Below are 22,351 nucleotides of genomic sequence, written 5' to 3' on the forward strand. Positions count from 1 at the left end.
GTTCTACGTGAGGATCTGCCCAAACGCTGGGGGGTGGGTAGGGGAGTGGCCCGGGTCAGAGCTCGAGTCCCCCAGATGACCACCCAACGGAGCTCTCTGTTCTGGAAACCCTCACGGGACCTTCCGCTCAAAGAAGCTCATCAGCACGGCCGCCTCGAGTGGAGACGGGGGAGGCCGGGCTCACCGCTCCTGAGACGGAGGCTCAGGCAGTGCCTTGTCGGGTTCAGTTGGCCACGGAGAGTACCTGCCCTTGGAAAGGGGGTGGTGGCCTTGCTGATGCCGCCCAACTGTCCACCCATGTCCAACACCTCCCCCAACCCCTCCTCTCCTCGACCCAGAAGCTTCTCCTGGGCACCCTGTCCACTCTCACCTTGCCCCGGCCATCAGTCTGAAGCTCGGCCAGCTTCAAGGCGATCTTGGGATTCTTGCTGCCTACAGAAATGAGAGGGAGGTGAGCCCGCCAGGCGTCGCCCGCGAGGGCTCAAAGCAGGTATCTGGCGAGGAGGTGCAGGGCGGGGCCCCAGCAAGGCCACAAAGCCCACGTGGAAGGGAGAGGTAGAGGGGACTGGGTGTCCAAAGGTCCCTATGTGGGTGTGTGAGTCACCCCTCTCGTCCAGGCACAAAGTCCCTCAGGCAGTCCCCTCTGACTTTGGACCTGGACCTTGTTCCCGACAGCACTGTGACAACTGTCTTTCCCACTTAAGAACATGAGCCTGTGCAGGGGTGGGGAAGGCGGGTCGTGCGGAGACAGGGACATAGGAGTGCACCTCCCTGCCTCGGAGAGCTTGCCAGTTGGTGGCCGAGACAGGACACAATCGCAACAGAACCATCAATGACGCAGTGATGTGGCCTGTCCCCCACGAGCGGTCGGGAGGCAGGTGACTGACAGGTTGGGATGACCGAACGGCACTTTCCAGAGGTGCGCTGGGGCCAGGCTCCAGCTGTTTCTGCGGCCAGTCCCAAGTCTGGCCTGCATGGCCCCAGCACCTGGCCGGGGGCATCTGAGTGTCCGCTCTCCCGTCGGCCCCGTGGTGGGAGGGGGCGCGGGAAGCTGCTGACTCCCACTTACGGCAGGGGTTGCAGACGCCACTGGAAGGCTCTATTGGGCACGACACGTAACAAGTGCTTGCCGCATGCTTCCGGGGAGGTCAAAACCAACCTGAACCTGGCCCCGTGTGTGTGCTGTGTGCAAATCACTACGTATTTTTAAAGAATTCAAAGAATGTTGAAGGGGTAGGCTGTTTGCTGGAGAAATCGGGACTTTTGTCCTCTTGAGAAACGGGGCAGACTCGAGTCTGTGTTCTCACGATGTGACAAGGGTCTGACACGACCTTGGACAGGGCCTGCACCACCCCCCCCACTCCCCAGTCTCCTGAGCACCGAGGCAAAGAGCAGGTACCATCTATCGTGGCCCTGGTCCCACACGCCTCCTTTGCGAGGCTCAGACCGCCGCCGCAGCCCTCACCTGTCCTGGGGTACCGGTAGGAGTCTGTCTTCCTTTCTTCTAGCGCGGGTGAAGGGACATGGATGATCTCCACCTCGGACTCATCAACCTCCTCGTACAGGATCCGGAGCGTCTTGCCGCCGTCTGAACCTGGGAAGGGGTAGCAGAGGCTGCCGGGGGTGCCCCGCACCGTGGCTGCCGCCCCCCGCGCTACTCCTCCACCTTTGGGCCACTCAGCTTCACCACGGCAGGGCCCAGACCGAGACCATGAGTTTTAGGTCTAGGACCCTGGGTCCCTGGCTTACTAGACCATAACTCGTCACGTCTCCTCCAGGAGCCCGTTTCCGGACCCTGACAAAGGGGATGACAAGGGAGCCGGTACCAGCACACAGTGGCGTGGCAGGTGGCCCTACAGGGGTCTTAAAGGCTGAACCACGTCCGCACTGAAGTCCTGCACTGGGAGCCCCCAGAACCTCAGAATGGGGCTGGACTGGGGGACAGGGCTTTAGAGAGGCGACCAAGTTAAGATGAGGTCGTCAGGATGGCCCCGAACCAAGAGGACTGGTGACATCGTAACAAGGGATGAGGCCACAGTCACGCACGCAAAGGGACCAGCATGTAGGGACGCAGGGAGAAGACGCCGTGTGCTCGCCAAGCAGGGCGGCCTCGGGAGAAGCCGGCCCTGCCCACGCCCTGACCCCCAGCCCCTGCCTCCAGGACCGGGACAGTAAAGGCTGTTGCTGAGCTAGCCCGGCTGTGGGGCTTTGCTCCGGCAGCCCACGCAGGGCAGCACGTGGGGCACAGCTCCAGAAGGCTTAGGATAAAAACCATGACAAGAAGCGCATGAATCACCGGATGGTGACAGCTCAGACTGGAATGCGGGCCTGGGTGCGGACATCACGGGGAGGGGGCCCGTGGCCATTCCTTTCGTGGCTTTGGCAAAGGGTCCCTGTCTACCGTTTCCGGTACCCTCACCTACGACTCCCAACAGATGGGCCAGCGACGCCTCCAGAACCAGCGGCCCGGCCCCACCCAGTGGAGCCCCAGAGGGGCTGCAGGGCTGGCCTGAGGCCGCGTGGTTTGGGAACAGCAGCTCAAAGCCAGCGTCCCAGACTTCTTTGTCTGCTCCGCAGGGAGGATTCCTGGCCCTCACACTCAGGCACTCTTGTGCTGCCGTGGCCTAAGAAAAGCCCTGTTCCTCCATGTAAGAGAGAACGGGGGTCACCGTGGCTGTGGGGTCTGGCAGAGGGACACGCCGGGGGGGTGCTGATGCTGTAGCATTTGGGGGGCTCCCTCAAAAACGTTCTTAGGCTCCGCCAGCAGAGCAGTGAGGGGACCTGTGAGACCTTCGAGGCCAGTGGATCTCAGCTAGGAGCTGTCCTGCATGGTTGTCGCAGAACGCTGAACTCGAGTGACATGTCAGGTAGAGGCCAGGGACACTGCTTACCACGCCACAGTGGCCTGGACGGCCCTGGTGACAGGAGTGCGAGGGAGAGAGCCTGCTCTCAGCAAGCGCCCTTGTCTCACTGCCCAGGAGAAAGCAGTACCCGGCTTCCGGCCCGCAGGGAGTCAGGCTGAATGACCAAGCGCAGGGCCCTTGTTCCAGAGGCACGGGCCACAGAGGCGTGTGACGACCGCGGGCCGGGCAGAAGGAGAGGGCATGGCGTTGGCCCCAATAGCTGCGAGCCCGCCCGGCTCTCTGCGGTCTCAGCACACCTCTGGTGCCTCTCTGACGCCAGCGACCCCTCCTTTTCCTGGGAGCCGACTTCAATTTGCATGGTGGTGGCTGCTTTCCAGCACGGGATTCAGTGTCTTGCTTCTACTGACGCTTAGGACTGTGAAGTCTTCCTTTTCAGTCAGCGTAAGGATGAGGTGAGCTGAACCCAGGGCAGCAGAGTGTGGCGGACAGGGCTATCACGGCCGCGCGCCCCGCTGAACCTCCCTGAGGCTCCAAGGCCACGGAGAAGTCAATCAGCAGCACACCCGGGTCTGACGCTACTGGCACACATCCCAGAAACAGGTCCCCCACCCTCAGAAGACGGGTCTTGCTTGACTGAATACCAGTAGCGAGACAGCCCCACAGTGCGTGGACAGAGAAAGACAGACACTAGGACCCGGGATCTGGCTTCCTCCAGAAGCTGCTGGCAAAACCCATCAAGACTGAGGCCGCATGCAGCCTGGGCTTAGCTCTCTCACTGCCGGACCTCTCTCACTGGCAGGATCTGGGATCCTCGGCGTAGCTGACATCGGGGGCCAGATCAGTCTCGGTGGGCACGGCTGACCTGGCCACTGTAGGACGCTGAGCAGCAGCCCCGGCCCCTCTCTACTCGAAACCCGCAGCCCCCAGGCAGGACAATGACAAACGTCCCCAGACGCCACCCAGCGTCTCCTGGGAGAACTATGCCTGGTTAAGAACCACTGAGAACCTCCCAGAAGGTCAGGAGAGATATATCAAGATGTTCATTGTGGCGCTGTTCAGAACACAAAGCAAAAGAAAAACCAAAACCTAGAAACAACCGAAGGGTCTGTCCATGTAGAACTAATTTAAACCTACAGTGACCCATCCATGCCCCAGGGACAGTTACCATCATGCTTGTCCCCCGTGTGCAGACTGCACTGCCCCCCGAATTCAAATGTCAAATCCTATCCCAAGGTGATGAGCCACTTGGGGCCGTGGGGTCCAATCGGAGTAGTGCAAATGGCCTAGGACGCTAACACTGCTAGGAAAGCAGCTAAGGTTTGTTCTAGGTGACAAGAGCAGAGAACAGACAAGCAGGCAGACAGGGAAGTAGGTGCCTACCCTCCCAGGAGGCCGCAGGGCACCACCAATAGCCAGTGAACCGGTCGAATTCTTCCTGGATGACAAAGGTGGCCACGCCTGCAGACCTGGGGTCATCGAGGACGCTTGGCGAGCCTGCACGGGGAGGGAGCCACATGGGGTAAGAACATAGGGCAGAGCAGGCCTTTGCCCCCAAGCACTGTGGACGTCTGGGGCTGGAACATCCTACAGGTGAGGGCGTCAGGCGCACTGAGGGGCTGACCTACATCCCCAGCCCCCATCCGCTCCATTCCAGAAGCATCCTCAACCAGCTGGGACAGCTAACGTTGTCTCTGGACGTAACCGGTGTCCAAGCTGCCTGGGCTGAGCAGCTTCGGTTTAGAGAGAGGGCGCTGGGGCTGTGGGGGCAGGATGGGGGCCACGTGACTGGAGGCCACAGCCAGCGCAGAGCCCCACACATGTGTGCTGGAGGATGCGGTCACTCCTGGGGAGCAGGGGGTGAGGGGGAAATCCAGGGAGCACGTGAGGTCTGAGCCGGACCGGGCAGTGTCAAACGGGAGGGAGGAGGCCGGAGGACCCACATGAGCAGAGAGGCAGAACAAGCGCCTGGTCGGGGCCACAGGCCACTGGCACTGACTGCTGCAGAGGAAGCCACAAGCCAAGCAGGTGGGCTTCCCGTGGGGCCAGAGCGGGCTGCAGCAGGACCACACAGGAGGGCGAACTGGGCCGGCAGGGTCCATGCTGCTTGGGGCACGGGGATGATGGGTGGGAACGGGGGCCGCTCTAGGAGCTGTGCCAGTGGCCATGACGGGCATCCACACGGGTGCTCTGAGTCCCCACCACCTCCCCAACCCTGGCCCAGAGCGCGCCCCCTGTCCTGGCCTCACCTCTGTGGCAGAAGGTCAGCCGCCGCTCCTCGCCTGTCTCGATGTTGGCCACCCACAGGTCATTGCTGTTGATGAAGGAGAAGAAGGCGGGGTCGGCAGGGCAGATCTTGGGGTCCATCCGGGGCCCGGTGCATTGGGTCTTGATTTCCAGGGGCTTCATGGGGGACACCTGGGGACACAGAGGCCTGGCTCAGGGGAACAGGAGGTCGCCCAGCCCCCGACCCGCCCGCGGCCAGCGGCCAGGGCTCACCATGAACCCGTTCTTGCCCCCGTCCCGGCAGTGGAAGAGGCTGTTGCTGGCCTGGAAGAGGAAGAGGCCGCTCTCGCCGTGGAAGTCGTAGGAAGTGATGCCAAAGACCCCCAGGCGCTTCCGCTCCCGAAGGAGCTCCTCCTCCCGAGAGTAGACCCCGTGGTGGGGCGTGGCCTGGGGACACACAGGGACAGCGCTGCGTCAGCCAGGGACCCCAGCATCCTGGCCGCAGATCCTCCGGCCTGGACATTCCTGGGAGGAGTCTGCCTATCTGCCTGTGGTTCACGCCAGAGAGGGCCCAAACCCGGAGGCCACAAGGGCATGCAGCAGGTGTGGGGTGACGAGGCAGACTGATTTCTGGGCGCACTGGAGACTTCCTCCTCTTTGGTCCCATCTCTAGGATTCCTCCGCCCATGTCTGTCCCCAGAGCCTCTCCAAGACAGACAGAGCTCTCCCCACCCACCGGCATGGAGGGCCACCCAAGGGGTACTGTTTCCTGGTCCCCAGTGCCAAGCCCGCAGACGCACTCCCTCCTGCCCACATCACCATCCTGTCCACCAGAACTTGCGGTGAGCCCACCCACCGGCACCCGTTCCTGCTCTCTGCATGCGGGGAGCCAGGCAAATCCAGGACCACTGGCCCGCCCATATGCCTAAACCTGGGAGGCCTAGGGAGATAGACTACTGCGGACACCAAGCAGCCTCCCTGAGAATTCTGAACACGATGGGGAGGCGTGAGGAACGCTGACACCCAGAAACGCGTCTCTGAAAAGCAGAAGCCAGAGCACAACGCAGCCTGTGCTTGGTCAGCCTGGGGCGGACCAGGGACAGCAGGAGTAAGAGCCGCCATATGGGCACAGGGAAACCCAGACTGCGCCTCCGCCCGCCCCCCAGCAGGGAAACCCAGACTGCGCCTCTGCCCGCCCCCCAGCAGGGAAACCCAGACTGCGCCTCTGCCCGCCCCCCAGCAGGGAAACCCAGACTGCGCCTCCGCCCGCCCCCCAGCAGGGAAACCCAGACTGCGCCTCTGCCCGCCCCCCACCCCGGGCCGCTGCGCTGCTTTCCCAACCAGAAAGAAGTCAACCTTCCCGGACACAAAGCGGGCCGCGGCACTCCCCAGCCATCTCTCTAGCCCCCCAAGCCAGCCAACTGTGGATGATGTTAATTATTAGCTCAGTTAAAGGACCTCAGTCTGGTGAGGCCTCGAAAAGGAAGAGATGCTTCTGGTAAGAGCTCTTATGGGAGCACCCACTCTGGGCCTGCGGAGTGCCGGGAGGAGTCTGCCCCGGTCATCGGGCAGCCCCCCTCCCCACTGCCAGGCAGACTGTCCCCCACAAGGCCCGTGGAAATGACCGGCGGGGCCCAGGGCGGCTCACCTGGAAGTGATCCAGCATCTGCTTCCAGGACAGGAGCAGCAGGGCCTCTTTCCGGACCTTCCTGGGTATCTCTGAGTAGAGGAGCGAGTTCTCGCGGCTCCCATAAGGCATCCCTTAGGGAGGGGGTGGGGGGAGAAAAACCAGAATGGGGGACCTTGCCCAGGACAAGAAGAGGGTCTTGGGCCAGGGCCCTGGTTCCCCATGGCTGGGCCCGGCTGGTTCTGCTTCAACCTCCTCTGGCGCGTCCCGGCGGCACAGCCCTCCCCGTGGACCTTCCGACCCCGGGTGCGAGTATGTTCGTGACAGTGACGGTTTTCTGCGCGATAGTGACAGAGACGTCTGTGCGAGGACCCAGTGCAGAGTTACTGAGGCAGCAGTGTGCAAGAGAACGGAAGCAAGGCCCGGGGACACCAGCTCTCGAGGGCGAGGCTGTGGTCTTGGGTGTCCTCCTCCGTGAAAGGCTTTTGCAGGGGCCGAGAGCCGGCGCAGGTTAGAGGGACAGCACGTGCGCACCGGGGAGCTGGGAAACGGGCGTCTGACCAGCGCCTCTCTCCAGGGCCGCGGGGCAGGGCGCTCTCCGGGGGGCACCGAGCAGCCCCTCCAGCCCCACCCACACCTCGTCGGGAGCACCTCGGTGGGGAAAACCACAGATGTCCCCAGACACCACCCACGGAGCTGACCCGACCTCGGACACAAGGACAGGAGTTGCCTAGCAAAGATTCTACACGAATGCGGCGAGCGGGGAACGGCGCCGTCACACGGGGCCCGCCCGAGATGCGTCACTCGGGAGAGGCCTGGGCCTACTTTGCCAGTAAATGGCCGCGTCTCGAGGTCCTCCCTCTCTCGGGTGTGTCTTGTTGACACAGGTGCTGTCGTATCCCTAGTGGCAAATAAAAGCTGGCAGCGTTGCTGACTGGAGGAGATGACAGAGGACGGAGGGCTGTCGTTCACGGCCAACAGCAGACTGAGGGAGCAGGTCCCGAGCCTCTCCGGGAGGAAGGCCACGTGAGGCCAGCCTCACTTCAGGACCGCCACCTCGCCCACGCTCTCGCGCTCGCGCTCGCAACTGGGGGCCAGGGAGGCCTCAGGCTCGGTGCCCCCAGGGCCAGAGCCGGACTGATGACATCGGCTCCCATGACAGTGAGCTCGACGGGCAGCTCCTCCGCGACAAGCCGCGTGGCGTCCCCACTCCTGACACAACTGGCACGTGAAGTAGAATCGGAGAAAGAACGTATTGAAGGGAAAATACAAGATCAATACAACTTCCTTTGGAAACCGATTCAGGGAAGATGCAGAGGTTACGCAGACGTGTGGGGGGGCGATGCTTACAGTCCCCCGTCGAGGGGCCCGGGCACCGGATGGTCCCCTTCCCCCATCCCCAGCTGGAGACGCAGGTGCGTGACCCACCCATCCAGGCCACCCACAAGGCGTCCTTCCCTCTCCAGTTCGCACGACTCGTGGGGACGAGAATCACGTGCTGCGTGACCCCGTTTGTGTGCATTGCCCAGAACAGGCAACTCTGGGGAGACAGGACGTGTACTCATGGTTGCAGGAGAGAGGCAGGCAGAGGGGAGCGATGCCTCATGGGTCCTGAGTCTCTTTCTGGGGTGATGGAATGTTCTGGAATTAGGCAGTGGTGACGTATGAGAAACCACTGAGTGGTCCGCTTTTAAAAGAGTGAGCTTTCGGCCCCATGACTCAGACCTCATGAGAGAGTGGTCCCGGAGCGGGGTACAAGCCAGGGAGGCAGCAGCTGGCAGTCAGCAACCGGCAGCAGGAGCTCTGGACACCCCCTGCCCCCGGGGCTCTCAGGGAGAGCCAGAGCTGTCCAAACAGGAAGTCAACAGTGCAGCCTTGCCAAGGACATCGGAGCCGCCGCCTCTGTCCAGCGGCTGAGTAAGTGATGGCACCAAATGGCACATGCGAGCGAATTCCGTGTGTCGTATCGGTGACACTGGGTGCACAAAGCTCGGGTCTGACTTCTGCTGGCCCTGCCCGACAGGGTCCCGGCCCCCAACATCCACCGGGGTGGCAGGTGGCCCGGGGCCACACAAGCACCATTTCCGTCACCGTGCACTGTGGCCTCGGGAACCAGCCTGATGGACACGTGACTCACGCTGCGCCCGGGCTCTCCTCTAGGTCACAAGGACACGAGAGGCCTCTCTTCCTTCTCAGGGACTCCCCGAGCTGTCCCTGAGTCCTCTGTCCTACACGAGACACCATGTGCAGGGGGACGGGCTGACCCACATGGAGCAGGGGAGCCACCACCATCCCATCTTCCTGGCGACAGAAGTCCTGTTGACGTCCTTAGCGCTGGACTTCATCGCGCACGTCTGGGAGAGCCTTCCCAGAGCCCGGGCCGGCTGGCTCCACGCAGAACGGCGAGCCGGTGCCTGCTGAGAAGGCAGGGGCTGCCAGGGGCAGCACAGGGGGCAGGCTGCGCGTCTCAGGGCACCCTGAAGGCACTGAGGGACACGGACGGGTGACCAATGTCACCTGAAAGAGGCAGGATGGCTCCGAGATGTCCTAGGAAGGTTCTGGGGTCTCAGCCAAGCCCACAGCCATCTCGAGCTGCCCACACCCAGTGTGGCAGGCCTCCCGCAGTCTGCAGGGACCCACTCACCCCAACACCCCCCAACCACGGACTGCAGACAGTGTGCTCTACGCTGAACCCATCAGTTCCCCCCGCCGACGTTCGGAAGGAGCTCATCCGTCTCTGCTGGCGGCTGCAGCCCAGCAGGAGGCAAGCGGGCAGCAAGGAGCGTGCGTGGAGAGGAGCACGTGCCGAGCAGATGCCCGGGCCCCACGCGGCTCCAAGGTTCTCGGGGCCAGGACACAAGGCCCGGGGTGGGGGCTCTCTGGCACCCGCCGTGTCCTTCCTATGAGGTGCCCCCGGTGGCTCAAACGGGCTCAGAGGGCTTCTGTCCCTTTCAGCAGCTCTGCGGTGGCTCGACAACGGCCCCCAAGTCTCCGGTCCTCGTCGCCAGAGCCTGTGAGTACGTTACGTCCTGCGGCGAGAGGGACCCCGCAGACGGGATGAAGCAGAGGGTCCGAGCTGGGGAGAGCGGCCTGGACGACCCAGTTGGGCCTGATATGGGGTCACGAGTCCCCAGAAGGGAGCTGGGGGGGTTTCAGAGCCCAGCGGCCAAGAACAGCAGTGCAGCCACGGGCCAAGGAGCACGGGAGCCTCCAGAGCTCAGAGGAGGCAAGGAACCGATTGTCCCCCAGCCCCTGCAGGGAGCACAGTGTGGCCTTCCACACGCCTTGATTTGGGCCCCGACAAACTGATTTTGGGCTCCCGGTCTCCAGCACAGAAGCAGCAGCCACTGCAGCCCACGAGACCTGGCCGTGTGTGACCCCGGGAGCCACGCCCCCTCAGGTAACAACGTGGGAAGCCTGCTCCATCGGCGGCTCCCAGGCCAGAGTGGGCAAGCCCTTTCCTGTAACACGCGCGTCTTCGACTCTGGGGGCCACACAACGCCCAGAGAGCCACCACACACTGAGCCCTGTTCTAGATCCCTCCTTTCCAAACTCCGTGCCCGCCGGGCCACCATGTGGCCTCCACATGCCTCCCTACGAAGAGGGGCTGCATCCACTCTGGGAAGGAGAGAGCCGGGCAGCACCCACGGCGGTCACTACTGGCGCCCCCGGCCGGGGTCGGCCCCGGGCGGAGGACAGCCTGCATTCATGACCGCGTGCCACCCCTCACCCAAACCCTGCCGGGAACCAGGCTGGCGCGAGGCCTCCCTGATGCCCTGAAGCTCTTACCCAGCCGGCAGGGAACACAAACCTGCCAATGATCACAGGCAGCGTGCGAAGGGCCGCAGCCGGGGCACACACCCGACAAGGGTGTCAGCGGCCAGGGCACACGCCCAACGAGGATGTCACTAGCAGTCTGTGTGCTTGTGCCAGTATATAGGGCAGGGTGGCAACCCCGTGGCCAGCCACCCTCTGTTATTAGCTCGCGGCACGCACAGTACACAACCACGGCACCCTTCTTTGAGCCTCAGGGCCCCTCTTAGCACCCCAGCCCATGGCGAGTGCACACTGGACTTACTGGTGACCCCACCGCTAGGAGTCGTTCACTGGCCCGGCCCAGCCGGCTGGAACCGGAGACAACCTCAGGGGCTCAGAGCCACATGCAAGGCCTAACCACAGCGCTGCTGCAACCGGGCCGGCCCCCGCTCCGCTCCGCTCACACCTGGCCCCGCGGGCGCGCTGCAGCGATCGTCACCGTAATCGGAGAGCTTACCTAGGTAGTAGAGGCGGTGGGAGTGCGGGCTCGACTCGTCTGTCTTCTGCACGAACTGGAAGTCATGCGGGGCCTTGTTGACGATGAGGCCCGAGTTCTTGCGGCTGCCGTGGATGATGCTCCGGAGCCCGTCCCACGAGTGCTTCTGCACCTGGAAGCGGGATGCCGGGTCGTCCATCTCGACCGTGTCACCCCGCTCGGACACCGGTGCCCCGGTGGCCATCCTCTCTGTCCCCTCGGAGTTCAGCGAGAAGCTAGAAGCAGGAGGGGACAGGGTGGGAAGAGGGTGATGCACAAGTTTCGATTACAAGCTGGCCCCTCGTCAGACACTCCTGGCCGCCGCCCAAGACAAGCCCCCCCCCCGTGTACCCCTTGCCCAGCCCCCCTAAATATGTCCCAAATTACTGTCTCTTTCCAGCGACCACAAACGCTTCTAAGATCCAAGCCACGGTCACCTCTGATTTTGAGACCCAAACATTCAATGCAAATCTGATCTCATCACTTAAAGTTCTTCCTTAGTTTTACCACGACCCCTGGGGTAAAAACCAGTCCTTGTCATAGGCTTCAAGGCTCTCTGCCCTCTGGCCCCTGCCAGCCTCTCAAACCTCAACCCCCTTTATCAGTCCTCCGGCCAAAAACAGCCTTGCCTCTGTGCCGCAAACAGGGCAGATCCCTTCCTACCCCCAGGGCCTTTTCATGTGCCACTTCTGCGCAAAACACTTTTCTCCTCTCTTTGCTTGACTAACTTCTAATCAGATCCCAGGGTAAACATCTCTTGGGTCCTCAGAAACCTCTGAGAACCACCTGTGCCAAAGCTGGTCTCTCCAATCGTCTTTCACACATCGCACCCCAACTGTTACCCCTGCCCTCAGGGCATTTGTCATGGTTGGTTGTTGATCTCTTGTCCCATTCGCAGGAGTGTCCCCAAAGTCCGCACGAGGGCCTGACTCCCAGCAGGCATTCCACAGAGGGCCGTGGAAGGACTCTCTTGCATTAAGCCTGCTGGGAAACACTCACGTGCAGAGGACTGAGCATAAAGAATTGACCGGTAAAGCTTGTCACCCGCGCCATCCCACTGGGGGTCCGGCACGGCAAACTCTCGTGCCCCGCCGGAGGGGCTCAGGGCAACAGGCGGCTGTGAGCAGGGAATATGCGAACCCAGGTGAGGGCGTGGACGTCCTGGCCTCTCTCCTCCAGCTCCCCGAGCGGCTGGGGCCGAGGCGCCCTCGCTCCCTTCTCCCACCCTTGCTGCTGAGCACATTTCTTGACCGGACTGGCCTGGCCAGGCAAATATTTGTCTTAGGGAAATCTAAACACAGCCGGTGACCCGGTTCTGGAAGAGCTGGGTCTCCAGTGAGGCCAAAGTGAGCAGGGCAGCCTCCCTTTCCTCCACGGCCACAGAATGGTCGAAAGCCTTGCTGGATGCTGGGTCTCCTCGTGTTCCAGGATTAGCAGCTTTGCTTGGCGGTCAGAGTTTGGGGTTCCCTGGCCGGAAGTGGGAGTTGCTACTTCCAGACCCCGGGCAGGGACAGCACAAGTCAAGGGCTTTTAGAGAGGCCCCAGGCAGAGCTGTGTCCCCCTTCACACGGGTGCCCGCCAGTTCCCAGAAGGCCTCGCCCCCTGCCAGGAAGAGTCCGCCACCGCCCCCCACCAACCCCAGCCCAAAGTCACCATCACAGGAGAAAGACCCCTGTCTGCTACCACGAGAGGGAGCAGGAGAGAGACACTTCAAAGCATGGCCTCTGTGGGCCGATCTTCAGAGTCCCCTTTCCAGGCCGACCCTGTATCAGAGAAGAGCCGGAAACGCCTCCCTCGCTCCATCCTCCGTGACCCGGCCAGGGCTGGGGTGGGAGCAGCAGAGCAAGCCGGGCCTTCTTGCCCCCAAGCCACGAAAAAGCACATTCAGTCCAGTACTTCCTACAGTGGCTTTGAAGACACAGATCACAGGTCATAGGAGCTTTCAGGGCCCTCGGGTCAAATAAGGAGAGCCAGGGAAGACAGGAGACTCCCCGACGGTCAAATTTGGTGCTAGGGCGGTGCTGGGCACGGGGAGTGCTAGGCAGAGGCCAGGACGGGCTGAGCACTCCAGAACCCACACGGCCCCAAGCGCTATTGGCAGCAAGCCCGGAAAACAGGGCCAGGGGACTCCTCTCACCGGCCCGGCCCCCCACCCCACCCCCGAAACTGCTGCCACAATCCAAGCCTTGCTCACAGCAGAAAAACAGATCACGACCTCCAGGGCTCCCACAGGGGACCCCACAAGCTAAGGGCCTGGCAGGGGCACTCACACAATCACAGGGCTAATCTCCATAGCAAAGAGCAATAATAAAAAAAAAAGATCTTGCCTCCGATCACTGCAGAGAGCCCAGGGAGCAAGAATATGATCCAGGAGATGAGAAATGAAATGAAACATCGGGAGAAACTTCTAGGAATCTTCTAGCTGCGGCCAGGCAGCCTGAGCTCCCAGACAGGCCAAGGCTTGGTGCTACGCCCGGGTCCTCCACTGACCTCCCTCCTCCCCAGCAGCAGAGAGAGACTGCCGAGGAGGCGGGGGACGAGGAAGAGGTTAAGTAAATGCGGCCCTTCCTAGGCCAGCCTGTGCCGGGCTTCTCCACTCAAGAGTTTACACAGCTGGGGAAACGAAAGTGGATTCCAAGCCACTCGGGCCGGTCGACCTCGCTTCCTTCTGCGGGTCAGCGGGACACCAGCACACAGCCCGGGAGCTCTGGTGCGGGATGGTCAAGGCCCCAGGGGAGTTCAGAGACCTATCAGCCGTAAGTGGGCACTCCAAGAGCCAGGACCGCACCCCCCACCCCACCCCAGCACGGCCCCAGGGCAGCCACCGGAGACCCAGGCGGGGCCTGAGACCAGGGAAGCAGTCGGAAAGCAAGAAGGAACTGCGCACTCTGTGCTGGGAGCATTCAGCTGACCGCAGAGTGATGCGACAGGAAGGAAGGCGGGCGACCTAGCTCGGGAGGAAATGCCCGAGCAGCCCTAGGGACACGCGCTGAGCCCCCGCAGGTGGGGGTTCCCCGGAAACAGCAGGCCATCCTCTGCCCTACCAGGGTTGCCCCAGGTACCACGTCGGCCCTCCACAGTCACAACCAGCCGTACAGACTCCGCGTGCAGCCCGGCCTGTACCCACCGGGGACCTGCTGCACTCGACAATGGGGACTCGGGTCTCCAATGCTAACTGACCTCCTGACGTGTCTACTACCCACCGGACACTGGGAGCCTGCGTCTGGGGAACGAATCGCTGTACTCAGCATCACCCCTGTCTTCCAGAACCTCTCAAATTCCCTTCCTGCCTCATGGCTTGTATTTGCTAAAAGGAAATGAATCCAAGAGGGGCAGAAACCGACGGTGAGGCAGGCCCGCTCCACAGGGACTTGCTATGGTCTTCCTCTCACGCAAGGCCACAGGCACGGGATTCACCAAGTGCCCGAGCCTCACGGGTCCAACTATAATTACTTCCGACTACAACCTTGACGACTGAGCTCAGGGGTCATGCCGCATTTGGGAGGCTGCAAAGTAGGCTCAGGTCAAATGACCTGCCCAACGTCACCCCCACAAGGAAGCAGAAGGGACCCCACGGCTGTTGGACCCAAAACCCACATCCTAACCACCAGGCCACTGGTTCTCAGCTGGGGCTGATCCCGCCCGAGGGGGCATCAGGCAATGTCTGGGGTGCTAACGTCGAGGGGGTCGAGGCCAGGGGTGCTGCTCCACCTCCTACAGAGAATGACTTGGGCCCTGTGACAGCAGTGACCGGCTGAGAAACCCTACAGCAGCCCACATGGCCTCCTCAAGCAAAACAGCCAGAGGCTTGGGGACACGCAGAAAGGAAGGGGGCGGCAGGGCATGATGGGTATCCTCCCAGACCTATGACATCGTCAGAAATTTGGGAACCTCTGAAACGTGCTCAAAGATCAGGGCTTCCGAGGCCACACCCCTTACCTTCTCCAACCTTGTGTGTTCTCGTGGTCCAGGCGGAGCTTCTTAACCTTCCGCATCAACCACGCGGCTGACCTCAGGAGGGTGGGGGAGCCTACGGGAAGAGAGACCCCCAGGGCGGTAACTCCAGGCAGTCTGGGAATGCACACTCTCGGCCCTCCTCCTCTGCCCATTTCTCTGGGGACACCCAATGCCAAGGGCATCCTGATAAGGCCCTGCTCAGAAATTCGAGAAGGCGCCTGGCATTTGCCAGAAACCAGCATCTTTTCTGCCACGCAGGTGCAGTCCTCCCAAGGCCAGAAGTCCCTGAGAAGAGGCTAGTTTCAAATGACGCCAGGGACGTTATCCTTGGTGCTCACCAGAAACCGAATCATCCCTCGTTCCCCACTGTGGCCACTCTCTGACGGCCTTCCCGACCTCAGCTCCTTCCTTTGCCCTTGACCACAATCTCCAGCCATGCTGGCCTCGCTCTCCCCTACGTACTCGGACCCTTTCTCACCTTAGAGCCTTCGTTCTTGCCAGTCCTGCTGCCTGCGGTGCCCTCCCCTGCTTTCCCGACGACCTGCCCCTCCTCTCCTCCACGCCTCAGTCTCGCCCCTTCCGAGGTCTTTCCTGGTACCCGATCTAAAGTCGCTAACCCACAGGGCGCCTGGGTGGCTCAGTGGGTTAAGCCTCTGCCTTCGTCTCAGATCATGATCCCAGGGTCCCGGGATCGAGCCCCGCATCGGCTCTCTGCTCAGCAGAGCCTGCTTCCTCTCTCTCCCCACTTGTAATCTCTGTCAAATAAAATCTTTAAAAAAAAATAAATGAAGTCGCTAACCCAACACACACAACACCTGGTACACAACACCTGGTCCTCAGTGTGCCAAGGAGGAGAACTCTGCATTCTTTATTTGGGGGAAAAGTTGAGTAAGATCCTCAGGCCGTCACCAGGCACTCGAATAAGTCTCTGATGGGTCAGATGTTACGACCGCGGCACCTGTGGGCCACCTCCTCGCTCCCTCCCACTTAGTTCACGGATCTCAATGGTGCAACACCCTAGGACCTCAGTAAGTCAAATGATTACGGAATACAGAGTCTCTCGGGGGTCAACTGATTCCCCTAACCCAGTGGGTCACAAACAGGGCCAGTTCTACTCCCAGGAGCCATTTCCAGGCGTCACGACCAGGAGGCACGGTACCAGCTCGTTGGCCAGGGAGGGTAAGCATCACAGGGCATACAGGACACTTGCCTCCACTCCCCACTGCAAAGATGGCTGTGGGTGCTGAGGCTGAACCCCGGCTCCAGCAGAGTGAGCACTCTTCACCGGGATGTCAGCTCCGGGGCTGGGGGGTGTGGGGAGCAGGCCTACGTCGGTCCTGTCTCCTCTACTTCTCTGAGCCCAGCACCATGCCTGGCACACACGAAGCATTTTTGGCCAAATTATCGAGACCCTGTCCTTCCCCGAATGCTGTCTGAAGTCAAAGGGAGCCCTGGTTTGGTCAGCAACCAAGCCCCTTCTCGAGGAGGAGCCAGGCCCCCCGGTAGGCAGGTGCCCTGATGCTTCAAGAAGAAAGCAGCACATGGCCCCGGGACAGAGGCTGGAGGGGACAGATGAAGCCAAATGTCACCTTAAGCAGCACTGGTCTCACTCGCAGTCCTGTGGCGAAAAGAGGGGTCGCTGTTGTCAGAGATTGGGGTTCAAAGCCTGGCTCTACAACTTCTGGTCTCTGTGACCTTGAGATGCTGCTTAACCTTTCAGTTAATTTAGGTGAAGTTTAACCTCTCGGTAAAATTGTGTCTCAATTTCCCCAGCTACTGAAGACATTACCTACGCCAAGGGCCACTGTCAGAATTAGGTGCTCAAATAAAATCCTAGATGTGGCAGAATCTAGATGTCAGCTAATCCCGTCAACGAAACAGGTCGCTGAAAATCCCAACAAGGGAAGAATTGGACCAAAGCCCCTTTTAGAGCCAAGATCCCGGCAGCACGCCCTGGGTTAGGTGTGGGGGGGGGACAGAGCCACACCTCCACCCGATCTGGCTGCCATCAGCATTCCCCCCGATTCTCCCACAATCTTCCAGGGGGTTCTTCCTGGGTAGCCGCTGCAGGGAGATGCTGGATGGAAAGAAAAGTCTCCAGCAAGGGCCCACAAAAACCACAGCCACTGGCCTGGGTCCCAGCCAACCGCCTAGGAGGGCAATGACCTCAGGGTTGTAGAAAACCACTTCCTGCAGCCTTCTGTATCCTGGAGCACGAAAATGAATCCCACCAGCCCACATACCCGCCATCACGGTCACCCCACCCCAGCACAACTGACCTTCTAGAGGGTCCAGAAAGCCTCCATTTCAGCTGCAGGCGTGGGACTCAGACCTGGACGGAACCAACGGGTCATTAATGCAGCAGGTTAATGGAGGGGCGGGCTATCAACTCGCTCTCCCTGCAGGCGGGAGTCCTGACCGGCGGCCCAATCCTCTCTACCTGAACAGGTTCTAGAGATGCCTCGGGACCCGGCAGTGCTGTCTGCGGGCCCGAGCTGCCCTCGGGAGAAAAGACCTCCCACCTGGCCCAATTTTCCCGGGAATCAGCCAGGGACTACACCGCAGTGCACACCTCCAGGGCTTCAGTCCCAGCTCCTGGAAAGCGCGTTGGTTCTTGCCACCGAGACAAGTGACTCCCTCACGGCGGGGCGGGCGGGGGAACAGGGAACGGGGCCCTTCTGAGGGTTCCGCTGCAGCAAGGATGGGGAAGTGTCAAGGCTGGTCTAAAGCTGCGTGGGAAGACGGGGGGCGGCGGGACCCGGCCGGGAGGGAGGCTGAGAGAAGGGGCTGGCTGGCCCCTGTCGGGGTGTGGGCTGGGGGAGGCCACGCGCTGGGGCGGGGTGCGGCGGGGCGGGCAGGAAGCAGGTCCAGGAGGCGGCCTCCGCTCCCTTACGGGGAACGTGTGTTTGCTTGGGGAGGGGACCTCCAGAACCCGCGGGCAAGGAGAGCGCGGCGGGGGCGGCCACGCCCGGAAGGGACCGCGGCCGGTGGCTTGGGCAGCGACCCGACGAGCGGGGAGGCTGGGTCGGGGAGGGACGGAGAGGTGGCCCGGCCACCGCAGCAGGCGGGAGGGGAAGAAGGGCTGACGAGGGCCCCGCGCTGAGGGGAAACCGAGGCGGGGGCTGTTAGAACGGGGAGTCGGGTCCGCGGCAGGGCCGGGGTGCGGGGAAGCCGGGGCGGAGGGCACCCGAGAGGCGGGTCAATGGCGGGTCCACCGTCAGGGCTGAGGTGGGGCCGGTCGATGGCGGGTTCGGGGTCGCGGCCGAGGCCGGACGGGCGCGCGTGCGCTGCTCACCGGGCTCGGGGCCGGCGCGGAGTGGCGGCCGGGCTGGGCAGGGCGTCCCGGGGCCGGAGGGGCCTCACACTAGAGGCTCCATGCCCGGGACTGCGGCCCCGGAAGTGGCGGGCGCGGGGGACAGCAGCAGCGGCGGACACGGGGGAGCCGGCGGCTCGGGCCCCTTTGACCCGGAAGTTGAGCTGCCCAGGCGGCGGCCTACAATTGGCCCGCGCCCGGGCGGTACCAAGGGGCCCAGGGCGCTAGGGGGGGATGCGCCTGTTCGGCTCTGGCGGCCAGAGGCTTGGAATTTCCCTGGGGCGGCATCTTCCGGCGCGGGGAGGGACGCTGAAGAGGGACACCCCCATGCAACGTGGTATCATCCAGCCAGACCCATAATACTTCTACTAATAGCGTCTGGAAACGACAGAGCCCGCCGGAGCGTTGGTGGTATAGTGGTTAGCATAGCTGCCTTCCAAGCAGTTGACCCGGGTTCGATTCCCGGCCAACGCAAGCAAAAGGGTTGGGTTTTTTTTACTTTTACCATAACTTATTTAAATTTTGTTACTAAAAGCGCCCAATTGGAGCTTTTCTTTTTTTTTCTTTTCCAATTACCCTGAAGTCACTTTTAAAACGACGGGAGAAATCTAAAAACCACGGGTCAGGAATAATCGGTGCCACTTTACGATGCTACAGCGAGCGAAAACGCAAGTGTGTTCCCGCCCGGGATCGAACCGGGGACCTTTCGCGTGTGAGGCGAACGTGATAACCGCTACACTACGGAAACCGGCAAGAGGAAGGGCCCCGGGGGCTTTCATAGAGCTCGCGGTTTCGAGGATTCCGGCTCTTCTCCAGCCCCGGGCTCTCCGGCTGGGGCGGTGCGCGCTGGGTCTGTCCCAGGGAGCGCCGCGCAGAACGCAGCGCTGGCTTGTCAGCATCTCCGACCAGCTCTGCTTTTTGGGTTTTTTGTTTTTTGTTGTTGTTTGTTTGTTTTTAAGCTAGGAGGAGGACCGACGATAAAGGCAAGAATTTAGGGTCACGTTGCTGAATAATCTGCCCCCAGCCCTCCACCCTAAGACCGGGATTAGAGTGCGGGGAGCGAGGCAGTGGCTTCAGCTTCAGCCAAAAAAACCTCAAGAATCAAGGTAAATGATATTTGAATGCACGATACCAAGATACCCTATGAGTGGCCGCATAATTCCGTAAGGAACAATATATCAAAACTAGAACTCGAGACAGGTTTTGGCAGTGCCTTGCCGAGAAGTCCTAACGGGGTCCGAGGCAAGTGCAAGAACGTGTGCCCCTCTGTGTCTGTTCTCGTGCATTTTTGAAAGGCGATTCCCCCTTCCCCCCAAAAGCATCTTCTGGGAAATACTGAAACTTAAAAGTAGGTGCTTTATGATTCAAAACATGAAGAACTTTTCGTCATGTCACTTTTCTGCGTTTAATGGAACAAACACATGGATCCCATTTCCAACATTTACTTCTGGGGAAAGATTAACCATTGGAAGTTACCTGAGACATGTGCTGAGAAGGCACACGTTTTTCGGGATGCCTCAGAGCCTGGTAGGGCAAGCACTCTCCTGGCCACAGAGCACAAAGACCCTTCTATATTCTTTTCCTGCTGCTGCTGTGACTTAAGACCACAGACAGTGGTTGATAAAAACCACAAGCTTATTACATATGGTTCTGGAAACGGGAGTCTAAACCCTGATCTGGAGTAACTAGAACCCAGATGTGGGCACAGCTGGCGGCGGGAGGCTCCAGGGACAATGGCTTAGCCGGACTTTCCCAGCCTCTGGAGCCCTGATGGCCCCAATCCTCTGTTTCTGTTGGCGCCCGCCTTCTTTAATTTGGAACTTCTTGCCTCTCTCTTGTATGTGACTCCATGAAGCCCCCCCCAACATATGCAAAATAAGCTCCCCATCTTGAGATTCTTAGTTTGCAAGGTCTCTTTTGCCGTGTGGGGGGAGCCTGGTCACAGGTTCTGGGGGTTAAGATATGGCCTTTGCAGAGGATTATTCTTCTCTCCTTATTGGACATCGTTCCCTAACATCCTTTTTGATGGCAGTATAGTAGTTCATTCATTCATTCATTCAACAATGATTTATTGACCACCTACTATGCGAAGGGGGCAGCGCAGCAGTCCCAGCTGTCCTGGGGGTGGTGATGAGGGGGCTAATTTGAGGGAAACTTAGAACCTCCTTATGCTGCCCTGCCCACAGCTTCCAACCCTCCTCTCCAGATGCCTCCTCTGCCTCCCCTTCCCTCCCTCGTTGCCCAGTCTGGGCCTTGGCCCTCTTCCCTCCACACCCGCACCCCTCCCAGGCCACCTTGTCCTCTCTCAGAGTTCAAACCCCATCTATGCCTGGTGGACACCCATAGTCCTGACTCCCCCCGGGGCCTCCCCTGAGCTCCAAACTGGGGTCCGGCTGACCCTCAGTGTCTCCATGCAGGGCGTGGGGGGGGGATGTCATGGCTGTCCCAAACTTATCATGGTCCAAACTGAACTCCCTGCCTTTCCGGAACCTGCTTGCTAAAAATCGCCTTTCAAAAATGCAAGCAGGACTGAACATTGTGCCCCCCCATCCCTATGTTGAAACCGACCCCCAAGGTGATGGTATTGGGGAGGTGGGGTCTTGGGGAAGGGGTTAGGCCATGGGGATAGAGTCCCCATGAATGGCATGAGTGCCCTCATGAGAGAGGCTCCAGAGGGCTCCCTGCCCCTTCTGCCCTGTGAGCCCACGGGGAGAGGACAGTGGTCATTGCCCAGGAAGAGACCCTCACCAGACATGGAACCTGCCGGCGCCAATCTAAGACGTTGCTCCTTCCTCCATCCCCCGAATGAGCTGAGGACGGGTGGTCTCCTTCTTTCCAGATGCTCAGCAGAACCTGGGAGCTGCCCCGGCCTCCTTGCTTGCCCACCCATATCCAATCACTCAACAAATCCAGTTAGCGCTGCTTTCAAACCACACCCAAAATCAGATCACGGCTTCCCCTGGACGGCCATCTCCCTGGTCCACCCAAGCATCATTGTCCTGTACCCCTCCCTTCTGTCCTGTGCCCTGGCTCACGGCCTCGCCCTCACAGTCCATCCTCCCTGTGGCCGCCACCTGTGAGCGCCCGTGAGCACTTGCGTCAGGTCCTGTCCTCCTCTGCCCACAGCCCGCCAGGGCTGCCACCTTCCTGCGGTAAAAGTGGACATCGTCGCTGAGGCCCACCCAGCCCCTGCAGGAAGACCTGTGCTGGTCCCCTTGCTGCGCTCACTTCTTTCCCCTTCACCCAGCCTGCTCCAGCCACATAGGCCTCCTCACTGGTTCCTCCAACTGCCAGGCAGGGCCCTGCCCCAGGACCTTTGCACAGGCTGTGCCCTCTGGCACAGGCATTTTCAGAGCTCACTACCTCTCCTCCTTCAATTCTTGATTTCAATGTTACCCCCTCGGAGGAAACGTCCCTGAGTTCCCCCCAACTCGGCACCCACAAATTGAGTGTCTGTCACTTCATCGTGTTCTTTCGGTGGCTTATTTGTCTCTGAAAAAAAAAAATCACATTTGTGGATTTGTTTGCTTGTCTGTCTTCTGTCTCCTCCACTGGAATATGAACTCCACCAGGTTTTGCGGGCTTCGCTTGCTTGTTGCTTTGTTCGAATCTGTTTTGGTACGTATGTGTCACTGTGGGGTCAGCAAAGGTTTCTCGAAATTATGAGCACATAAGGGTTGGCCAGAGTAGAGAAGACCTGGGAATGGGAATGAAGTAATACAGGTGGGCTTCCCGGTGGAGGGGAAGTAGCTCAGAAAACACGTCATCTCCCCCGTGAACCCCATCAAGGTCTGAGAGCTCATTCATCTGCCAAAACCAAACCAAACTAAACACAAACAAACGAAAACTTTAAAATGATTTCTTGGGTCATTCAAACCCACGTGGGGCAACTGATGTGTTGGGTGACATTCCATCGCCCCTCCTCTGAGCCTGGGTTTGCCAGCAGAGTCAGAGAGGTGCCCAGGCTGAAAAGGACGCTACTTCCTTCTTTCCACCAGGTGTCAGCAGGAACACGACCGCCAGGCATCATCCAGCGTCCTCTGCCTCCCAACACGGCCCCTCCCGCTGCCCTAACC

General features: G+C 60.7%; 1 protein-coding gene and 2 non-coding genes across 11 annotated transcripts in view; 1 reads left to right on the forward strand and 2 right to left on the reverse strand.

The window, feature by feature from the left end:
- DPP9 (dipeptidyl peptidase 9) overlaps positions 1–18,442 on the reverse strand; it is a 39,156-nt gene extending 20,714 nt beyond the window's left edge. For 2 of the 9 annotated variants that reach the window (XM_032306927.1, XM_032306963.1), the window contains exons 1-10: positions 18,258–18,442; positions 17,242–17,294; positions 14,945–15,035; positions 10,988–11,241; positions 6,736–6,848; positions 5,361–5,534; positions 5,111–5,279; positions 4,245–4,358; positions 1,466–1,594; positions 371–432 (exon numbers count right to left, since the gene is read on the reverse strand). In XM_032306927.1, the coding sequence (XP_032162818.1) occupies positions 371–432; positions 1,466–1,594; positions 4,245–4,358; positions 5,111–5,279; positions 5,361–5,534; positions 6,736–6,848; positions 10,988–11,241; positions 14,945–15,000 (1,071 nt within the window). In that variant the 5' untranslated portion in view covers positions 15,001–15,035; positions 17,242–17,294; positions 18,258–18,442. Of the gene's footprint in view, positions 1–370; positions 433–1,465; positions 1,595–4,244; positions 4,359–5,110; positions 5,280–5,360; positions 5,535–6,735; positions 6,849–10,987; positions 11,242–13,275; positions 13,578–14,944; positions 15,036–16,551; positions 16,574–17,241; positions 17,295–17,534; positions 17,554–18,257 lie in introns of those variants that run through there. The other 7 variants (XM_032306951.1, XM_032306907.1, XM_032306960.1 and 4 more) reach the window with 5 other exon arrangements.
- Positions 18,443–18,677: 235 nt separating this feature from the next.
- On the forward strand, positions 18,678–18,749 carry TRNAG-UCC. The gene has a single exon. It is a non-coding gene; the product is annotated as a tRNA-Gly (tRNA).
- Positions 18,750–18,950: 201 nt separating this feature from the next.
- TRNAV-CAC lies at positions 18,951–19,023 on the reverse strand. Its single transcript has one exon. It is a non-coding gene; the product is annotated as a tRNA-Val (tRNA).
- Between the last annotated feature and the right edge of the window lie 3,328 nt (positions 19,024–22,351).

The sequence above is a fragment of the Mustela erminea genome, chromosome 1, assembly GCF_009829155.1.
Source record: "Mustela erminea isolate mMusErm1 chromosome 1, mMusErm1.Pri, whole genome shotgun sequence".
In the NCBI taxonomy this organism is placed as follows: domain Eukaryota; kingdom Metazoa; phylum Chordata; class Mammalia; order Carnivora; family Mustelidae; genus Mustela; species Mustela erminea.